The 22011-nt window shown below is 62.3% G+C and overlaps 1 protein-coding gene across 3 annotated transcripts; it reads right to left on the bottom strand.

The window, feature by feature from the left end:
* Positions 1-131: 131 nt before the first annotated feature.
* EDN3 (endothelin 3) lies at positions 132-21178 on the bottom strand. 3 transcript variants are annotated; one of them, XM_008248828.4, is made up of 5 exons: positions 20729-21178; positions 19903-20056; positions 4732-4908; positions 3555-3635; positions 132-1664 (listed from the first exon to the last, which is right to left on the bottom strand). In XM_008248828.4, exons 1-5 carry the CDS (start codon positions 20778-20780, stop codon positions 1628-1630), a joined length of 501 nt encoding a protein of 166 aa, XP_008247050.3. In that variant the 5' UTR covers positions 20781-21178; the 3' UTR covers positions 132-1627. The 3 variants fall into 3 exon arrangements, with proteins under 3 accessions (XP_008247050.3, XP_008247049.3, XP_008247048.3); XM_008248827.4 differs by having other exon boundaries at positions 132-1668; positions 19903-20191; positions 20729-21177; XM_008248826.4 differs by having other exon boundaries at positions 19903-20191; positions 20729-21176.
* Between the last annotated feature and the right edge of the window lie 833 nt (positions 21179-22011).

Below are 22011 nucleotides of genomic sequence, written 5' to 3' on the forward strand. Positions count from 1 at the left end.
CTCATCTCGCACCTTAACTGACTTTAGATGGATTCCACTTCCCGAACCCCAACTCGCCCATCCTCCCCAGAGACCCGTGACAGGCTGACGTGTGACCACGCACACAGGGCAGCAAGGGAAAAGCCCCCAAATCAGAGCAAACTTTCAGGTTTTTTTATTATGCATTTGACAGCATTTTCTGAGTGTTCGCACAGTGAATGGGCTTCTCTCCGAGACATCATCTTGCCACAGCGCCAAACAGTGCACACTCATTTACAAATGTCATCCGAGCTCTAAGGAATATGAGTTTGGATGTCAAGTCGATACACGCACCGAGTGACTTGACTGAACAGATGCACGTGAGAGCGTGGAGGCAGAGAACAGTCGCACAATAAATAGCCACCCCCTAAACTGCGCACGGCCCTGCCAGCATCGCTCCCCCCACCCACCGCCACCCCGAGAGACACCCTCACTCTTCCACCTGCAGAGTTTAACATTCGGCCAAGGCCAAAGCTTCATCATCCACCATCGGGAACTTCTGCACAGTGCCCTCGGCACGCACTCCACTCGGGGGCCGGCTGGGGAGGTGGGCAGCCTCTCCCCGGTGTGGACAGTACCCGGCCTGGCCACAGCTCCACACACCTACACCTGGGGGGGGGGGGGCGGCAGTGACAGCACAGCTGTGAACTGTTGGGCGTCACAGCTCCCAGCTGTTACCAATTCTACAGATCAATAGGAATTTACATAATCTACAAAGAGCTTGTGTTCCTGGCTTATTCTGAAGCCACTCCCATAGATCTACACTAACTCATGCAAGCAGATACTCAACCCTAACAGCCTTGCGCTGGGACTGCCTTTATGGCCGGCTTCCTGGCCACGAGGCCTGGGACCCCTATTGTGTGTGGGCCTGGGGTCTGCAGTGGACACAGAGGGTCAGCTGGTCAGGCAACTGGGCAAGAGCAAGCTGCACTGCGCCCCTCGGAGCTCAGAGCCGAGACAGGAACCTTCTCCTCTACCCAAACATCAGGCTTTCCTGTGGCTTCTCCTGTGTCTCCTTCAAGATACATTCTTTTGGTGGGTACCATGTACAGCTGCAAATGTCTCCAAATCCTACAGAACTAATTCAAACCCATCAACTCCTGGACGGCTACAATCCGTGCCTCACCAACACCGAGCACGCATGCGGCCTGGGTCGGGATACGGGAGCCGGCGTGCCCGGCCGTGACCGTTATAAGAGGGGCACGGGCCCACATCTGCAGAGAGCGAGCCTGGACTCCACGTCCTCTCCAGGAGTCATGTCAAGGCCAGCAAGTGGCTCTGGGACTGGCCACGCCTCTCCAAAAACCATTTCCTGCACGAACCCGGAGCTGCGGGCGTCAGGCCCCGGGGCACATCTGGGATCGCTTTACCCATTAGGGGGGTGGCTGCTGGGACCCGGGCACTCCTGGAGCAGGGGTGGCCGGAGTGGGGGCTGGGGTGGGTGTCCTGCCCCAGGCAAATGCACTCCTGGTCCTGGGAGAGGCGGAAATTGAACGGCGCTCCAGGCAGGGCTGAGGTCTTGGCAGGCCCGTTCCTCGAAGGGGAGGCGGGGGCAGGCAGAGCGAGGCCGAGGCCGGGCTGCGGGGCACAGGCGGCTGCTGGCGGTGGTCTAGGGCCCACTTGCTTCCTCTGCCCTCGCCGTCAACCTATCTTGGGGAGAGCGGACAAAGAAAAACAGGTCACGGAGCCGTGCTGCAGAAGGCGACCTTCAGAGCCGAGGTGGGGGCTGCCGTCCCGCCACAGGCCCAGCTGCTCCCTGATTCGAACCAGACCCCACGCCCGGCTCCTTGGTGGGCACTCGCTTGAACGTGCGGTGCCAGCAGAGGCCGGCCCAGCTCTGACCACCGCGAGCCCGTGGGGGAGGGGCTTTCACTCGGTGAATGGGATCCTGGGAGTCACAACCTCGACCCAGAGGGAAGGGGGGACCACGGCTTTCATTCAAGGCTTTTCCCTCCCAAGGGAAGCTTCTTACAGGAACCTGCGCAGTCAAGAGGCCTGGAATCACCCCTCCCGAGGCCCCACTGGGGCTCGTGCACCACCAGTCTCACTTCTGAACGCGCACACAATGACCACAGGAACTGCGTCTTCTGTGTGTGTTGGGGGGGCGTCTCGCTGTCCCCGGAACACACCCCAGGGCCTGTGCGTCCCTCAGGCTTCCTTGGCTCACCCCTCACCTCCTCCAGGTCTCTGTGTCAGCGGCCCCTGGCCAGTGAGGCCACTCCCGCCCACCCCACCTCCAAGCGCATCCACCTGAACACATCCTAGCCCCTCTGCTCCTCCGTCCACCCACAAAGCACCGCATCACGCATCACGTGGCCACCCCAGGCTCCCGTGTCAGAGCAAAGCCCGAGCGATCTGAGGCAACCTGGATTCCCTACTTGAACTTCCCACTGCTACGAAGGGAGACACGGAGCAGTGGGGGGGGGGGGGTGGGGGGGTGAAGAATGCGTGCTTCCACCCTGCCTCCGCCCCGCCCCTGCAGCTGCTCCACCTCCCTGCGACCCCCGCCCACGTCTTCTGTATCTGGTGCCATCTCCCCCCGCCGCACGGTTCTAGTTCCCCACACTCTGCCTCGTCCCCTGCTGTCACCCAGCACCTCAAACAGCACCCAGCATGTAGCAGGTGCTAGCCAGCCTTTGCTGAATGAATGCATAAGCAAATGAGTAAACGATGCCATGGACGGATGGCTTTAGTCACCTCCTGCCCTCGGAGAAAAGCCCAGGGTTGGGGCGAGGAAGAGAAGGGAGGGAAGGGGGCCCCGCTGGGTCTGCCGCACAGGCTCACGCTCTCCTGGGGTCTCCGTGCCTCGGCCCTCCCCCACCCCCTCTAGTTTTATTACAGATGTGGACAGACCGCGCGCTGGGCCACGGCAGCCTCGTGCCACGGCGTGGGTAGCTGCGTCTTCTCCTGCTCAGCCCCTGCGGGGACCTGAGCCACCTCCAGGCTGTTATTCTGAACTCCAGTTAGCAGCCCACTGCAGAGGCGCAGGTCAGTCCTGCACCTACTGACTGCTGGGCAACAATAAACCCAGCAGGGCTGTGGGAAGCCCTCAGGGTCTCTCCCGGGAAAAAAAAAAAGAGTTAAAAAAATGGATAGAACAAATTGGAGAGCTTGGGTGGGGAGGGGGGCTGCCAAGCTGCTGGAATTCAGCCCTGTGCAGAATCAGCCGGAGGAGAGAGCAGGGTCAGGGGACGGGAGACCACCCGGTGCTGTAGATGCAAAGGACAGGTGGAGGCCCCACCCGTCAGCCCCTGAAGCCTGCAGGGTGGGTGGTCAGCCAGCCCTGTCCAGGCACAGTGAGCTCCCGGCTGCACAGCACTGCCCCCGAGCTACCAGCGATGCAGGGGCCGGGCTTCTGACACACAGCCGCCTGGCCAGGGAGGTGGCACTGCTGTCCACTGCTCTGCCCACCCCAAGACCACCACCTCACAGGCACTGACGGCGGGGTGTGGCCCCAGGAGCTCTGAGGTCCTTCTGGCTGCCCCCCACCTCAAAGCGCCTCGGCGCCCTGCCACACGACACGCGCTCAGCCTCACCTCCTCCCACGCAGGCCTCGCGGGGCCCCAGCAGTGTCGCCTTCCTCTGCCGCGCCTGGTTCTGCTGTGGTCCCGATGTCGCTGTGGGGAGACACCAGCTTCATGAGTCAACCTGCCCCATCCCAGGGCCACCTCCTCCCCCACCACGAGCTCACGAGCGCACTCCCCAGGGCTCACGTCTCGGGCACAGCACCGAGGGCTGGACTACTACCAGAGTACAGCACCTTCTCCACACTCAGCTGTTTGCCAGGAGGGGCGGGGAGCATGGACAGGTACACCCCAGGGAACACCTCTCAAGGCTGCAGCCCGGCTCCGAGCCAAGCTTTGCTGGCTCATCCAACAGGCACAGGTCTCCAGCTCTCTCAAGCAGACAGCTTAGAAGTGGATTCTTGTGAATGAGTGACCCTGGGGGAGTGATACTGCAGGTCTCACGCCCAGGTGAGCATCCCCCTGTTCCAGCCTGCAGTGGCTAGGCATGGACACGGAGCAGTGAGGCCGGATGACCCCATGAGTGGTGTGCTGTTTATGAAAAATCAAGGGGCCAGCACTGTGGTGTAGCTGGTAAAGCTGCCGCCTGCAGTGCCAGCCAGCATCCCATATGGGCGCCGGTTCGAGTCTTGGCTGCTCCACTTCCGATACTGCCCTCCACTGTGGCCTGGGAAAGCAGTGGAAGATGGCCCAAGTGCTTGGGCCCCTGCACATGCCTGGGAGACCTGGAAGAAGCTCCAGACTCTTGGCTACAGATGGGCACAGCTCTGGCCATTGCGGCCATCTGGGGAGTGAACCAGTGGATGGAAGACCTCTCTCTCTCTGCCTCTCTCTCTCTGCCTCTCCTCTCTCTGTGTAACTCTTTCAAATAAATAAATAAATCTTTAAAAAAGAAACAGAAAAATACACATTTGGTGGGGGTCAATTCCTCAGTCTTTGAGTGGTAGTGGCCGTGTTCAGATTTTGGTGAAGTGCGTTCAGGCCAGAGGAGACCAGAGGTGGCCACGGCTCTGTCCCGCACGGCCCCAAGGCTGGGGGACACCACGTCCTTCTTTCACCGGCACGCAGGACCCCTGTGGTCAGGACCCAGCTGGGCCACCCACACCCGCCTCTGTGCAGCTCCTGCTCTGGCCTGGTCCTGGCCAGGGGGATTTGCATCTGGATTTATGAGGAACTGAGGGTGGCCTACCTGCGGGTGTCCACGGCCTGGGAGCAGAAGCGCGTGCAGGCCTTGTCCTCTCTCCCCACACAGCGGCAGCGTACGGGGGTCTGCGGCGAGGGCTGCTCGCTCCCTGGAAATGGCCCCACGGCCCGCTTGCCCCGGAGGCTTCCTCTGTAGCTGGACAGTCCATAGGGCACGGTCTGCCTGCAGAGCACAGGGCGACGTCAGGGGAGCGTACACGGGCCCGGATGGGACACGGGAGGTGTCGCAGGAACCCATGTGCACCCCTCACCCAGTTCCTGGTCTGTGGATGGTTTGGAGTGAGCTGCACAGCCCAGCGTTCTGCACCCCAGAGGCTGTGAGCTGGGCCAAGTGGATGGAAGGGCCCAGCGGGACTCCCCCAGCGGCCGCCCTCTTGGGAGCCAACCGCCAGGCGTGTGCCCACCTAAGGCACTGCACACCCCACCAGTGCACGCACGCACGTGCACCAAACCACGCTGGCTTGCGTCCCTCCCGGGCAGGTCCTGTTCCCCACCATGGAACACTCCACCTGGGCCTCCGCCTCACCCACTGGAAAGCTGCGAAGTGATTTGGCAGAAGTGGGGTGCCCAGTCTTCACATGACAAACCAGACAAGAACGTGTGGGTGACCCTCGTGCTGGGCCCTGTCTGGATCCTGCACGACACCAGGGTCTGCTCACCACTTACAAAGCAACCAGCACCTAGGGGCCCCCTCAACGCTGCCTGGCCCGCAGCCGGGCGCCGTCCCAGACAACTCTGCCAACAACTGGGCTGGTTCTGCGCTCACTGCTGATGACAACACCACAGCTAGGCTTAGTATTGCTGACAGTGTGCCCTGGCCTCCGCACGGCGCTTCCTCCCATCACAGGGACCCTGTGTGCCCGCCGGGGCACCCCACTGTCGCCCAGGCAATCCCACGGAGCGTGCAGCTTGTGTTAGGAACCCACTTATGAGGGAGAAAGGTTTGAAACCACTGCCCAACGCCCCTCACAGCTGGCGTCGGGACAGGAGGGTGGGGGCATGGTTCGAGGCAGTGAGCACTGGATCCTGGTTCTTGTACTTCTGCACATGCAAGCTGGCACTCCCCAGGGAAGAGAGAGGACTGCAGGCGGGGTCAGGGGGAACGTCAAAAGCAGAGGCCGGGTTCACTAACACCCGGGGCACGACATGGGGCAGCGAGAGGAAATGGATGTGGCCCAAGCCGCTTTCCCAGTAAGCGCTGGTTTTCCTGCTTGGTCCCCAAAGACCCGGCCACCTTGGCCTCCACGAACCCCATGAAGCATCACCAATTATCCACCTCAAAGGGTGTCCTGACATCCTCTCTGCACTTTAAAAATAAAATCAAATTGAATTTCTCTTCATTTGAAACACACACCACGGAGCCTGGCCGGCGCGGTGCGGGCAAAGGGGGTGGGGGCGCCCGCGGTGATCTGATGCCTGGAGCCGGCCTCCCTCCCTGCTGGGCAGGAGACTGCAGCCAGGAACTCACCCGAGCCTATTCTTCCTCCCTTGTTCTCCTCTCCCCAGGCGCCCGCAGAGAGAGCATTGTGGTGTGCTCCCGACAGAGGCAGGCCCAGACGCTGGGCAGTCCCGGCTCATAAAGCGGAGACAGGAAGCAGGGGACAGGCCTGCTCTGGGCGGACCCTGCGCTGAAATCCCGCTTTTCTCAGCAACGGGAGATGGGGGAGGGGTGCAAAGACAATGCAGGCACTGTGGGGAGCCGGGATTTGGCTGAAGGGGTGTTTTCCCGGTGATGGGGTCCCATGAAGTCTCCAAGTGTTGATGCTGACCCGGCTCCCTATTTCTGGGTGAGAATTACGCACGAGGAGTGACAGTGTTCCCATTTTTCCATCAACGGTGAGACCTGTGATTCTGACTGTCTTCAGCATCCACAGGGCACCAAGTGCTCCACGGGAGGAGACGGCCAGGCGGGCTTGCTGAGACACACCCAGCACTGCCCCAGCACCCAGCCCTCTCCTTCCCGCGAGCCCCTGCCCTGGCCTGGCCGTCCAAGGGCTCAGAATGGAGCTTCCCACGGCTCCTGGCTCCGAACATTGAAAGACGGCAAACCACCCCGAGGAGCCCTTAGAGAAAGGAGTCCCACGCCCCTCCCAGGACACACAGGCTTCCCAACATCTCGGGAGTCCAGCCTTGAATTCCGAATTCTGGGGACCCTTGGAGTTCCATGAGAAACGTGGCAGCCCAAGGAGACTGGGTGTGCCTTCTCTTCGCTCCGGCTCCATCCCACACCAGGGGGCCTCGTCTGGGCTGCAGCCCTAACTCCCTCCCCACCCGCAAACAGCTGCCCCGAGGGCCCTGCAGGACAGGGGACCAGGGGTTATGCACCCGAGCCCTGCGCTGGCCCTGACTCTGAGAGCGTGGCAGTGCACAGGCCCTGGACATCAGGACCCCGAATCCCGGGAACCTGGTCTAGAAGAAGGGGCACATGGCTTTGGTTCTCTCGGACTCCTTGCAATGGGTGAGAACCCCAGGAGGCCCTCTAACTCCCAGGGGAGAGTGGGTTACCAGCCACTCTGGAAGGTGTCTGACCTCTTTTGTATCCGTCATGGAGCTAGCCAAGGTCGGGCAAATAAAAACTGTTGGTTGAGCAACCAGCATCTAATTGTGAGATCATTCTATACGGGGACTCTTTTCGCTCTAAAGGGTTCCATAGCCACAAAAGCCATCGCCAAGGATCTCTGACATTTGTTGAGCCTGCATTGAATCCCTGGAATTGTTGCAAGTGCGTCTGTGCCCTCAGTTCACAGCTCCTGGGAACGGCTGGAGGAGGGCCAGCAGCCAGCGTGCACAGGTGTGTGCGAGGTGCACAGAGCGCGGAGAGCGACTCCCCAGCAGCTCCAGGATTAGGCTGGAAAGCACTTACAGGACGGTCGCCCCACCTGCTCGGCGGTTTCGGATTGACTAAAGGCCTGCTGGGCAAATCAAATGGGACGCGGCCCGAACAGCTCGCAGCGGAGTCAGCAGCAAACCAGAGCCGGCTACTGTGGGGGCTTCTGGGAAGCGAGTGCCCCGTGTCAGGCAGACAAGTCCCACCCACCAGGCCCACGTTTGAGATATGTGGCCAAGCAGACAGCACGGTGGTGCAGGCTTCACCGCTCCACCACAGTCATGCCGTTGCCTTGGCCACCGGCTCCTGAATGCAGAACAGGACAGCCTAACGGTGCAGCCGTGAGCGTGACGTTAGACGGGCGGGGAACCTCTGACCAGCAGATTCACCCCAGTTGTCCCGGCCTGGCGCTCCATGAGCACGGCTCAGAGGACGCAGCTCTTCATGGACATACGCAGCTCCTCCTCCTGTTACTGTTCCAGGTGGAACACACAGCCCCACACACGGGAGGGGCCAAGGCCGGGGTGCGTCCAGACGCCGGCCAGCAGGCCCGCGTGTCTGAGACACAATGCTCTCGACTCACACACTCACAATGCCCCTCGTCTGTCGGGAGGTGAGGGTGACATCAGAGGCTTCCTAGTTCTCTGTGCTTCCCGAGTGTCCCATAGAAGTGTGACGAGACGCCAGCTCCAAGCGTCCCAGGTTCATCCTTTCTCTGCACAGCCACACCGAGACCACTGGACTCCTCTCTACAAGCATTAAATCTGGAAAATGGCTTTTTTTTTTTTTTTGACAGGCAGAGTGGACAGTGAGAGAGAGACAGAGAGAAAAGTCTTCCTTTGCCGCTGGTTCACCCTCCAATGGCCGCCATGGCCGGCGCACCGCGCTGATCCAATGGCAGGAGCCAGGTGCTTCTCCTGGTCTCCCATGGGGTGCAGGGCCCAACACTTGGACCATCCTCCACTGCACTCCCGGGCCACAGCAGAGGGCTGGCCTGGAAGAGGGGCAACCAGGACAGAATCCAGCGCCCCGACCGGGACTAGAACCCGGTGTGCCAGCGCCGCAAGGCGGAGGATTAGCCTAGTGAGCCGCGGCGCCGGCCGAAAATGCCTTTTTTTAAAGATTGATTTATTTGACATGTTGATTTATGGGGCAGGGGGGAGGGAGAGGGGGGAAGACGGGGGAGGGGGAGAGAGGAAGGGCGGGGAGAGATCCCTCTGCTAGTTCACTCCCCAGATGGCCACAACGGCCAGGGCTGGGCCAGGCTGGAGCATCTCCTGGGTCCTCCACGTGGGTGCAGAGGCCCAAGCACTAGGGCCATCCTCTGCTGCCTTCCCAGACCTAGCAGGGAGCTGGCTCCGTTCCCCATTTCACCTCCCCGCTAATGAGCACCCGACGAGGCTGGAGCAGGGAGGTCCTGCACCCACGTGGGAGACCTGGCACCAGCTCCTGGCTGTTGTGGGCATTTGGGGACCTCTTTTTCTCTCTTCCTCCTCCCTTCAAATATATAAAATTAAAAATTATAAAAAAAACACACCCGAGGCCAGCTGAACAGCCCCCACACCCCCAGCACACTCAGAGGCTGCCGGCCCCCACGCCCCCAGCACACTCAGGGGCTGCCGGCCCCCACACCCCTAGCACACTCGGGGGCTGCCGGCTCCCACGCCCCCAGCACACTCGGGGGCTGCCGGCCCCAGCTCCCAGCACACTCAGGGGCTGCCGGCCCCCACACCCCCAGCACACTCAGGGACTGCCGGGCTTTGCTTTCTTCTGAAGCAGGAAGAGCAACACAACATGGCCTGTGGGCCCAGGCAGTCCACTGCAGACGGCAGAGCCCTGCCAACGGGTCCTGTGGGCCCAGGGAGTCCACTGCAGACGGCAGAGCCCTGCCAACGGGTCCTGTGGCCACGAGGAGAAACAGCTGCTTCCCATGAGCAGAGTGGGGCAGACCCCTGCTGCCTGGCACCAGCGGTCACCGGATACTGCCTCCCGCTGCTCCCTGGAGGACCGGCTCCAGACCCTGACATGCCCCACTGCAAGATTTCATTAAATTCCTGCCTGTGAAGGCACCACTCACCACCTCCCGGCTCGGAATTCTGCGCACGCCCGTGACCTTCATGTAGTCTCTCTGTAACCTCAGCCGGCGAGAGGGCGGGCAGACCCAGTGAGCAAGGCAGGATGCAGCAGCCCAATCTCCAAGGCCGGTGAGAGCGCCTCGTTTCACCTAGTTGGCGCCAGCTGTGTGCACACGCACACACACGTGTACATGTATGCACACGCTTAGGCCAGGAGCACACACTCTGAAAGGACTCAAAGCAGGGTTAGTCAGAGCCATCATTTGTCCCTTTTGTCTCCTAGAATCCAGGCTCTCATTTCCCATGGGAATCGCCATCCCCACACACCCCACCCCACACGGTGTGAGGGCCGAGGGACTGTCTGGTGACCTGCCACCCCTGTCCGGTCCCTAGGACGGGTCAGGGCCACTCTGACCCCAGCTCCTGAGTGGAGACACCCAAGTCCGCAAGTGCTCCGGAGTCTTGTCCGGGGGCGGACCCTACAGCCTGCCCCCCAACCCAGCCCCTCCTTCTGCTCCTGGGGCCCCTCCCCTGGCCCCGGGGACATCCTGCATCCCACAGGAAACGTCCTTGTCCTAGGTTTCTGCTGCTCGTCACCGTGGACTCCACGGCCATCGAGTGTGACAGGAAGGCCTGCAGCCTCCCAGCTGCTGGGACACAGAAACTTTTCTCACTGCGACAGCACCCCCGCCCCCTCCCTGGGCTGGCCGCAGGCCTTTCCTCCCAGCTGTGCCCACTGTGAAACGCCTCGCTTGGCTCGGCCCCTCCTTCAGCAGGTGGACGCGAGCAGGCTGTGCTCTGAGCCCAGGCCCTGGACACCTGGCCGACCCCACACAAGCCTTGTCCTCTGCTGAACTCGTCTTTCCCACGTGGGAAAGCCTGCTGCGGGCCAGGCCTCGTGCCAGCCAAGCCCCAGGGAAGCAAACAGCCTGGGAAGGACCTCGTGATACAAGCAGAAAACACACGCGCAGGCTCCGGCCGCAAGGCCGCGATGCAAACCCGGGCCCACGAGCATCCCGAGCGCGCACCTGAGCGGCAGCTTGACTTCTGCTGAGGGTAATCCTCCCAGCTTCCGATCAGAACTCAGGGGAGACCCCTCACCCAGCCCCCCGAGGGGGCAGGTGCACCCCCAGCAGGCCCCCCCAGTTCCTGAGGGCTTGCAGAGAGACGCCGCGTGCCATGTGCCTGGCTTGTGGCTGCTTTTGAAGACAGCCGGCCCGCCCTCACAAGGGAAGTACCCGGGTGAGTACCCAGGCCCAGAGTGCTTGGGCATCTCCACAACATCACAGGGGTCTTAAAGCCCCAAGAATAAGGCCGTTCCTGGGACACGTGGGATCTGGCCGTGGCGCGCTCCCTGGTGGGGAGGAGCCGCCGGGTGGGGCTGCGGGAATCACCGTGTGCGTCTGCTCACTTGTGCCCCAGCATCCTTCACTCCCACACCCCAGTCACAGGCGTCTGTTACAGGAAAGAAGTGAGGAGGTCTCCACTCCCCATCACCTCCAGGCCACCCTGAGGCCCCCGAGTGCACGGTTTCTCGCTGGAACAGCCTGGTCTCGGGACCACCTGATGCGCACCAGCCACGTCTGGGAACACCTTGCTCAGGCCACGTGAGCTCCCTCCCTGGCTGCACAGTCGCTGAGGCGAAAGATGGGACAGCAGAGGCTTCCCTGGGCTGGTGGCGCCCTCCCTCCGGGCCCAAGAAAGGGTAGGGCTGACCCGTCCTCTCGACCCAGCTCCGAATTCCAGCTCACCATCACTCCAGCGTCTCCCAACGGCACAGCCACAGAAGGCCTAGTGTTGCAGCTGATTTCTCAACAATGTTGCAGTGGATGCCACAGCCTAGACCTTGGCTCCGGTAATAAAACCACAACTGAGTGTGGGTGCCCGCCCCGCCCCAGCTCAGAGTGTCCCAGGATCTCACCAACCACATCTAGAAAGCGGTAGCCCAACTGTCTACTCTCGTCTGTGGCCTACTACCATACGGCTGGGCTTAAAAATAGCCCCAAGTCACAGAATTTATCACCGCATCAGCTCACTGGAACACAGAGCCGGCCCCCCACGGCCCCCCAGCTGCAGCACACGCACTTGAAAGGACCTGCAGGAGCCACCAGCAGTCAAAGGAAAGAAGGACAAATGCCTGTTTCGGGAGTGGCGCGGGATCTTCAGGAGTTACCACTAAAAATAAACAAACAAGAAGAGTACGACACTCCTCCCACTCGTACGTGGGCCATCTCAGAACCCGACAGGCCACTCGGTTCCCCCAGTCTGCGGCAACCCACCAGATGAGCCAGTGTAGAGTTTCCCTCCCCAACTGCCCGTGACCCTGAAGAATTCCAGGGCGCGAGGAGGCAGGGACGCCCCCGCCGGCACGGCCCGCCTCATTATAACTTTATGCAAAGCTGCAGACAGACGAGGCCCGAAATAGTTCCCAGCAGTGGAAACCAAAGGAGCAAACAGGGAGCAGGTACTCGTGTAAGGACGGGGTGTTGGCAGAGGGATAAAATAAATGCTGAGAGTCTCCACAGCCCTTTAAACAGTCCACAGCCCCTTAAACAGTCCACAGCCAGCAGTGGAGACACCCTGGCTAATCTTCAGAGCCTGCACAGTAGGGAATGCGGTGAGCTTCGTGAGCAAGGCTGTCCGCCGCCGGGGCGACAGGCAGCCTCCCTGAGTCCCCGACCTCGCTGTGTCCGCGGGTGCAGCTGTCGCGGTGTCTCCAGTGGATCCATCCCTCACCGCAGCTGGGGAAGACTGGAGTCTGGCCAGGGCCGGCCCAGGCCAGCGAGGCAAAGCTGACAAGCTCACAGGCAGAGCCCGCCTTTGTGAAAAGTGCGGATCTTTTGTTTATGGGGACTTTCTGCACTCAGTTCGATTCTCTGAAAATACCGCATCCCATGTTACCAATTCTTCCTACAGAGATTTTGCCCCAGGAACGCCTCGCTCACCCCACTCCCGCCTTGGTCCAGTAGGACCCCACAGAAATAAGACTGGCACAGATCCCAGGATGACACTCAGCCCTCTGCTTCCTCACCTCTGACTCTTGGCAAAGCTCACCGCGACTCCCTGAACCAAACCCCAAGGCAAAACCTCACCAGTGGGGCCATTGTTGCCGTGGGCCACATCCCCACATCTGTCACTGGGCCTTTCTCATTGACTCATAAAACAAGTCTGTTTCTGGTTTTTACATTACTGGGCCAGGGCCCAGGGCTCCCCGCTGACCTATTCCGCAGTTAGAGCCTTCAGAGGGGCTCCTGCTAAGTCAGCCCAAGCCTCCAAGCCCTCCAGAGGCTCCCAGCTCTCCCAAGGCTCTGTGCTGAGAACGCCAAGTGGACGCCCAGGCCCCTCTGTGTGTCCTCGGGAGACCTGGCTGGGGAGAGGCACCCCAACACTGCACCCGCACAAGTGGTCATCCACGTCGTGGCCATCCCTACCTCACCTGGCCGTTTTCAGGATTTATTTAACTCCTATCCGAAAGGAGCCACAGTGTGTGTGTGCCTGCCTATGTGTGCCTGTGTGTGCGAATGTACGCCTGTCTGTGTGTGTGTGTGCACGTGTGCATGCTTTAAAAAAATCTGGTTTCAACTTAAACCTGATGTGGAAAGAGAACAGATCACTTTCTTAGGCGAAATGGGGCCCCGGTGGCTGAGCGGGGGTTACACGGGTTCACCACGGGCCTTGCAGTTCCCCAGCAGAGAACTTGAGACGTCGGGTCCCGCGCGGGGCTGGGGGCTGGGGGCTGAGGTCATAAAAGCCAGTCCGGGTTGCAGCCTTGGCGAGGAGCCTCCCTCCAGGAGAAGGCATTGTTTGCCTTGCAGCTTCCTCTGTTTTAAATTCTTGCACCAGAGATGTCAGAGTGTTCATGTGATGAAGGCCAAGTTCCCACCGCACCGCCCCTTTCATCTCCAGAGAGCCAAGCTCCCCCGGGGGGCACGCGGGGTCACAACCCCTTTGCACCCAGCTCCCTGGCTTCACATCAGACTCGAGTGGGGCTCGGCTACACTTCCGCCAGGCTCATGCCGGCTCAGGGTTCCTGGGAGCACTCGGGAAGGCAGCGGCAAGGCCTCCGGATTTCGGAGGAACACCTTGCCCTCCTGCATTCCCAAGAATGTGCTACTGAAACCCAAAATGGGGATGCGACCAAGTGCTGGGTTTCCAAGGAGGGGACAGAAACAGTTAAGACAGAAAAACCCTCATGAGTGAAACCATGGCTGTCAGGGCCCCGGTCCCTCCAGGTCCCGGTCCATCTGGGTCCCAGTCCGTCCAGGTCCCGGTCCATCTGGGCCCTGGTCTGTCTGGGTCCAGGTCCGTCTGGGCCCTGTTCTGTCTGGGTCCCGGTCCATCTGGGCCCCCGTTCGTCTGGGTCCACATTCGTCTGGGCCCCGTCTGGCCGGCCGCCACCCTCTCCCTTTCTGTGTCCTCCTCTCCACAAACCCGCGGCCATTGCATTGCCCAGGATGGAGGTGTTGACAGCTGGCCCCTGACACCCACTTCAGTCTGGGACAAGGTCAGTGCGATGGGCAGGGAGGGTCCAGAGACCCTGTGGGGTTTCCAGCATCGCGTTCACTCTGCTGCGTCACCCCCTAGGAACCTGAGGCGGCAGCAGAACCCGTAACAGGTTCTAAACTGTCCTGAAAGGACAGCACAGCCCCAGCGCCTGCCTCCCCACCCCCAACATCCCGAGGCCAGCAGAAGCAACAGGGGAGGAAAAGGAGAGGCAGAAAGGGCGGGACCAAATCCCGTACGGCCTAACAACCTTTGGCCACGGGCGTCTTTATCACACTGCTTATCAGCAAGGGAGGCAGCCAGCAGGCCTCACTGGGCCAGTGAACCTGACAACACCGGGCACACCCACACACCGCAGCCACCGTCTCTGGCTGCAGCAACAGAGGCGGCAGGCTGGGCCTTGTGGTACTCCAGGGACTGAGCAAGCCCGGCTCACCTGGCCCAAGGAGGTCGCCTCCTACCGCCCTTGGGACAGAATGGCCCACTCACTGGTGTCCGAGCACAGAACGAGCTACGGTAGGACCCGCTCCTGCCCAGGGAGGGTTCCTACCAGGCTGCATGGGTCACCTTGGCCACCCCCATGGTCTTGGAGGTACTGAGTGCTGGCCGCGTAGAGGCACTGTGCCCACCACTCCTGGAGGACTTTCTCACGTCACCCCCAAGTCTTTCCCAAAGGCTCCTACCAATCCCCCACCACGCCACGCCACACACACTCTACAGGTGGGGAGACAGGCTCAGGGGGGTGACAGGTCTGGAGACAGGCTCAGGGAGGAGAGGGCTCCTGAGTGGCAGATGCAGAATCCGAGCCGTGAGAGCCCAGAGTCTCAGCTCCTGCCCACGACAGCCGACCTGTTCCCCCTGCAGGCAGGGCTCTGGGCGAGGGAGGAGCCCAGGACCCATCATCCCTGAACCAGAGGGCGGCACTCATTGAAAGCTGGATCTACAAGAAGCAGGAGGAGCCACGCAGACCTGTCTCCTAGGCCAGCCCAGCGCGTGACCACAGCAGGCAGGAGGTGGGTGGCTGTGCCCAGCAGCAGGGCCGGCGTGGACAGCTGGCAAGGCCCTTTCCCTGCAACCGCACACACCCCTCCCTTCATGCCAGCGCCTCCTTCGGCAAGCCGGACCACCTCGTCTGCTAGGAGGGCATACGCATCACCCCCACCCCCACTGTCTCTCCTGAGGGCTCCATGAGGCTCCGCAGGCTGCCGTGTGCTCCTTAGCAGGCCGGGAACGTATTTCTAGAATGCCACTGAGGCCGTCACGGACCAAGGCTCTGGGCTGGTGCTCACGCTGCGAGTGAACCTCGCAGACGGCAAACATGACAACAGCTGGAGCTACATACACCGGCAAAGCACCACCGCCGAAAAGAACTCAGCCAGCGGGAGCAGTCTGGTGCAGGGACACGGCGGTCAGCCCACCTGGGGCCCAGCCCAGCCCGGGGCTCCTGGGCAAGGAACTCCAGACAGGGGCGCTGCGTGCACAGGTGCAGGTGCATGCTGGGAAAATGGACCTGCGGCAGGTGCCGGAGGGCAGGTTCTAGAGCCAGACTGCCGGGCCGGGACGCCATTCCCCACTCTCCTCCAGGAAGCTGGAGAGGGAGTCGCCACCTGACTGATGGGCTTGTGACAAGTGACTCGGGGAGTAGCCATCTTCACCCCAACTTGCATCGCCACTGCTGCCAGGGCCAAACGTCCATGACGCTTTGCCCAGACTGACGGCCAAAAGACCGGCCCTGCCCCAAAGAGCCGCGTCTCCGGATGAGATCACCGGCCTGGGCCGGCTCACGACTCGGGGTGATGCTCACCAGGAGCCCCCACAGCACTTGGTGGGGGCGCAGCCGGGTCGTGTGTGCAGGATGGCGTTCCAGACCCGGCCACCCCACCCTCCGCGCGACGGCTTGGCAGTCCTCTTGGAAGCGTGCTCAAAGTGACTTTCCTGAGGACCACAAAAGGCCAGGCCAGGCCACGTGGTGATGTCGCCTTTGTGTGGCAGGAGGCAGTCTAAATGCTTTGTCAATTGTGGTTATTATTATTACATTACTCTGCTTCTTTGAAAAGAAAAGAATGCAAAACAAATGTCATTCCTGGTGGATTAAGTAAGCCTGGCATGTTTCGGACAAGCCTGGGCAGGCAGAATGTGGCTGGACAGCAGGGACGAGAGGGCCACTCTCACAGGGCCGAACTGGGGTCTGCACCTTGCAGAGGGCGCCCAGGGGTGACGGCACCCCCCAGCCCAGGGCCACACGGCGCACGGACGCCCAGACACTGGGGCAGAGCACCCGAGCCCCCGGAGTGCGGTCGGCAGGTTTCTCACCAGTCCTAATTTCACACACTCTGCCCTGCTCTGGCTAAGTGCATCCCTACTTGTCAAGCTCATGTGGCTCATTTCTGTTTGGAAGACACGGTCACCGCCACAGCGTCACAATGTCTCCCTCGGATGTCCGTGGCGGGGCCCTCACTCCCAGGGTGGGGAGGGATGCGGCGGACGCTGCTGGGCGTCCCGCAGCCCAGCTGGCCCCCAGCTCTTCCGCCAGTGCCCCAGCTGTAGGGTGAGGGTGGCACTGCCATCGCTGCCACAGGGCTGGGCCAGGCTGCCCAGGAGTTGGGTCAGCAGCACGAAGATGTTCCTCGCAGGGTACGTCAGATGCCGCTAGCAGGTGAAACAGTGGCTCTGAGTAAAGCACTTGACCGTCCTGAGCGTGCCCTGACCTCAGTCGGTCAGCTGAAGCCCGGGGCGTACGCAGAAGTCCCCCAAGACGAAGGCATTGTGGACTCAGGCCTACAACTCCAACTAGCACACGGACGTCCAGTTGACTGGCCCCTCCGTCCCGTCAGCCAGCTCCTTACAATCCACCTGCCTGCACACACACACACACCCATGCACACACAAGCACACATGCACGCATGCATATATATGCACACATGCATACATACAGGCACACACATGCACACACGCGTGTACACACAGGTACATGCATGCACACACGCTCACACATGCCCCGTGCTTCTGGACCATGCACGACTGCCCTGCTCTCCACTCCCCTCGTCGCCGACTTGACTTTTGTTTTTCTTGGCAGCGGCAGAGTTGTCGGGGAGCCGTGGGGAGCTGGGGTTCCCAACACAGCCAGCCTCCATGCTTCGCTGTGATCTCAGCTGCCGCGGTGGGGCCACGTGCAGGTGTCACGGGACGCATCTGCTGCTCCTGCGGAGCCTTCTAAAGGAGGCACCAGCAGTGACAGGCAGGGTCCCGGGACCACTCCCCACGCACGCCTACGGGCAGACACAGGCCTCCCTCAGAAAGCCATCCATGCGCCCTGCATGGGCAGACTTCACGTGTGAGCACAGTGCCACAGACGAGGACCACAGGCACAGCGACAAGCAGGGGGACTTAACCCGGGTCAGCCAGCACTGACCAGGCGTCCCCGGCCTGCTGGCCCTGACTGAAGAGGCCGACCAAGCTCAGGACACAGAACAAAGTGGGGAAACCAGAGACGCACAGCCCTCCGGCCCCAGGGACAGACGTGACCTGCTGGAACAGCAATGTCACCAGCGCTGGCCTCGACACCACGGCTCCGTGAGGCGCACAGGGCCTGGCGAGGAAATCCCGGCACTGCTCCTGCCCAGACCACAGGCACAGAGCCATCCTGCTAAGACGAGGGGGGACGCTTGATTCTGGGCCACGAGTGGACAGGAGGAGGAGAGCCGTCCAAGACTCCAGAAGAGAAGGGCACCCCAAGTCCAAGTGCCCCCGGATTCACACTTGAGGAGCAGGGCTCCTCGGAGGCCCCCCGCCCCAGTGGGAGGGACAAGGACAAAGCCACACCCTGGGAACAGGTGAGGGAGAGGAACCTGGGCAAGGACCCCGCCTTTCCTCACTGCAGCCAGCACCCGGCACCTGCCAGCTCCACGAAGTAACGGCCCAGATCTCTGCCTCTCCCCACGTCCCATCACTGGAGCCGTTTTCTCAACCTGCAATCTTGCCTGAGATGTTTTAGAGACAGCACATGGACCTACTGATGCATCGACAGAGGTCCAGAATGGAAGGGGGAGGGGAAGGCGCGAAGGAGGGAAAGCTGGCCAGGAAAGTCTTCCCAATAAAAATCATTCTGCTTGTCTAATCTCAAAACGCCCGAGTCTGGCTATCGTCACTTCTGTTTTCCAAGTACCTTGCGGGACGCCCCAACGCCAGATTTACTCTTTCCTGGTGTTTACAGTGACACGGAGCAGAGAAAGAGGGGAAGAGGTAAATCAGACTTTGGGGAGAAAGTGACCGAGTTTGCCGTCCTGGTAGAATTCAGACGCACAGCTCCATCTCGGGCCGTGGTAGACACCTCAAACAGATAGGGCACTCTTCTGAGCCCCGGATAGGTCTCAAGAAACTGCTCCCACTGCAGCCGGTGCTGGGCTAGGCAGACAGGCGAAGCCGAGGTGGTCCCAGGTCCCCCTGCCTCCCCTACAACCTGCCTAGGCCACCTGCCCCTCATCTCTTAACCTCCTTCTTTCTCCTTCCAGATCCACAGCTTGGGGCTGTCGCCAGGGCAAGGACTCGTCCCACTGTTGACCCCGTGAGGCTAACTGGGCCAGAACACAGTGCCAGGAGCCAGCTATAGGAGGGGGTGACTCTGATACTGTGTGTGAGAAGAGACGGCGATCCCTGACATCCCAACACACATCCCCGTGACCTCCCGGCGAAGGGCAAGCAGGTGGAGGGGCGCCCCTCCCCCCTCCCCCTTCCTCCCTGGTGCCATCCGGTTCCGCAGCACAATTTGTGCAATCCAGGGTGAAATGCAAAGGTGGAGCCCCCAGGTCGAGTTTGCAGACGGCGAGGGCAGAAGGTGAAAGCGAGGCGGGTCCTTGTGTGCAGCCGGCTCTGCCGTCGCCGGGGCCAGCCGGGTGACTCTGCAGACCGCCATCCTGGATGCGGGCAGGAGCCTGGCTGCCTGGTTTGAGACACTGGGCCCTCAGCCTGACCCTCCCTTGCACTTAGTCCATGACACAAGGCGGCTGCGTCCCTTCAAAGCGACCGCCCAGTGGGCTCAGAAGTTGGGGACAAAGGGACCTACGAGGGAGCCAACCACACAGAGGCGGCCGAGCAGCCTTCAGACCCAGAGTTCGTGTCCACAGAGCATTTTCTGGCCCACGTCCTGGACCTTGGAGCCCAGGAGGTCGGGGGCCAGAGCCAAGTCAAGCCCCACGCCCCATCCTGTGCAAAATGTGATCCTCCAGAGAGGGGGCTCCAGGGGGCTGAGTGTGTGGGGACGCTGGACCCTCCCCCTGCGAGAGAGCTCCCAGAGCCCCTGGGGCCTGGGCAGTGGGAGACCCCGGGGGGGGGGCGCAGCACCCACGCTGCCTCTGGCTCTGCGGGCTCTGCCAGACCCACCCTGAAACTCCCCGGGGGCGGGGCTGCTGTCAAGGAATTCTAAACTCCTGGCAGCCTGGGAGGTCAGCAGGGTGGACAAGCACACTCAGCCTCTGGGGTGCGGGACAGACTTTCGGGGCTTTCCTCCACCTCGGGCCAGCGTCTCGGGTGTCTAATCCTCTCTGCCAGCTCACTGCTCCTGGGAGGGGCCTCTCCGCCACCACACAGGCAGGATTGGGTTTCCCCAGGGCCAGGGCCGAGGAAGGGGACACGGCTCACACATGGACCTGCAGGCGGGACCCGGGCTGGCGGGAGACCCGGCAGGGGCTGAGGGGTGGCATCAGGCCCCCTGGGACGGGGACAGTGAGGCAGGGGCGGGCTGGGGCTGACTCACTCCGGAGTGTTGATCCAGATGATGTCCAGGTGGCAGTAGTAGACGCACTCTTTGTCTTTGTAGGTGAAGCAGGTGCAACGTCGCGCACGGCGGTGCCCCGGGTCCCCCTCGGCCGCCTGCCCCCGCCCAGGGCTTCCAGGGCTGGGCCCCTTGCCTGCCGTGGGGGCCACAGTCTGCCTTCTAGGGCTGGCCACAGAGTCTTCACAGTCCCCCTCAGACCCGGCTACACGGGGGGCCCGGGGCACGCTGGTCCTGCCAGCACCCCCAGTCTGGGGGCAAGGCACGAATCCTGCAAGGAGCAAAGACCAGGGGCTCCTGAGCCCAGAGAGCAGACCCCTCAACGCCCACCCCGCACGCACCTGGGATGGGGGCGGGGCAGGCAAACTCCTGCAAAGTTATCTCCAATTGTCTCACATCTCCGAGCTAAGCCAAGCCTTCCAGCAGCCAGCACAGCCCTGAACACAGGTTCCGAAAATGTTCCAAGCCCAGTGCATGCCGTGTGAAGCGCTTGCAAGCTTCCTCCACGCACTCCCTGCAGAGCCTGCAAGCCATCTAAATTCGCTGAAAACTTGCACGCACTCTGCTCGGGCTCTGAAAACTTGGCTAGCATTCTGCAGTCTGCAGAGGGCTTCGGAGACACTGACCAAGTGAGCTGGAACCAGCCCCCATAGCCCACAGTGCAGGCCCTGCGCTGAGCTGCTGCGCCCACCCCCGCCGCCGAGTGCCTCCAGGGGTGCGGGGCCCTCCCCGCGACGCGCGCACCTCGCTGCCCAGGTCCTTTTGTGTGCGCTCGCGCCGGGACAGGCGCGCGCCCCGGGCCGCTTACCTGCGGCGGCGGTCACTGTGAGCCCCAAAAGGATCCACAGCCCGGGCTCCATGAACCCGGATCAGGCGCGGGAGCACCGGGGCGGCAGGTCGGCCGCTGGTGGCCAGGTACAGCGGGCCGCGCGGCTCGCCGTGGGGGTTCGAGGCCGCCGGCTCGCTGGCTCGCTGCGTCCTGGGCTGCAGCCGGCAGTTGGGTGCGGCGGTCACCAACTTTCAGCGCGCGCTGCCCATCCCCGCGCAGGACTGGCCGGCTGTGGGCTCGGGCTTTTCTGGCTCCGCACCACCCCCCTCGCCTCCCCGCCCCCCGGAGGGGCTGGAGCTGCCGCGCGGGGCCTTTGAACCAGGGGCGCCCCGGGGGTCGCCGCCCAAACACAGGGGGAACCGGCCAAGAGCACTGCGGCCGGAGGCGCACCCAGGACAGCAAGGGGCGGGGGCGGGACGGCCGCCGCGAGGCCACGCGCGCGCGCGCGCGCGCGCACACACACACTCTCGCGCGCAGCGACCGGGTCCCACCCCGGGACCTGCGGCCCCTGGCCCGGCGCGGCTCGCGCGCGGAGCCAGCGAACTTTACACTCGTGACTCACGCGCGCCTCAGCGACTCCCACCTCTCCCGCGGTTCGGGGACAAAGTCGGCCAGGACCCCGGCTCGGCGGGGCAGGGAGGCCCCGCACCGCTGCGGGCGCCCGCGGAGCCAGCGTCCTCAGCTCACAACTGCTCTCAGAGCCATCTGAGCCCCACGGGGGCGAGGCTATCCTCACCTTTGGTTCAGAGACCCGCGTGGGAGGCCACGGGGTCCCTGCTTCTCGGAGCGCTTGGCCCAGGTTTCCAGTGCGCCTGTGCACCCTGGGGCCGCCACGCAGGGAAGGTGGGCCTACGCATCCGTGCGGCCCTCGTGTCCCAGGTGCGGCCCTCGTGCTGGGGGCATGGCCTTCTTGCTGGGGGGGTGTGGTCCTCGTGCTGGGGGTGTGGCCCTCATGCTGGGGGTGTGGCCCCCGTGCTCTCGGCTGTGGCCTTCATGGCAGCAGTCATGGCCCGCCATCATCAACTGGGCGGCAGCATGAGTTGAGTGAGCAACTTCTGTGGTGAGCGGTAGCAGGTGCTGCGACCTCCACCTGGCAGCCTTGCTGGGGCCGGTTCACAGCCGCCCTGCTGTGAGGAACCCAGCCAGCCCTGGTGGGAGACCACGTGGAGAAACACGCCCCGAGAGAGAGACTGAGGCCTCGCGGCCGACAGCCGTCGTCAGTGACCAGCGAGCCCTCGGGCGCCCCACACTCACAGCCTTTG

This window comes from Oryctolagus cuniculus, chromosome 11, assembly GCF_964237555.1.
Source record: "Oryctolagus cuniculus chromosome 11, mOryCun1.1, whole genome shotgun sequence".
Taxonomy (NCBI): Eukaryota; Metazoa; Chordata; class Mammalia; order Lagomorpha; family Leporidae; genus Oryctolagus; species Oryctolagus cuniculus.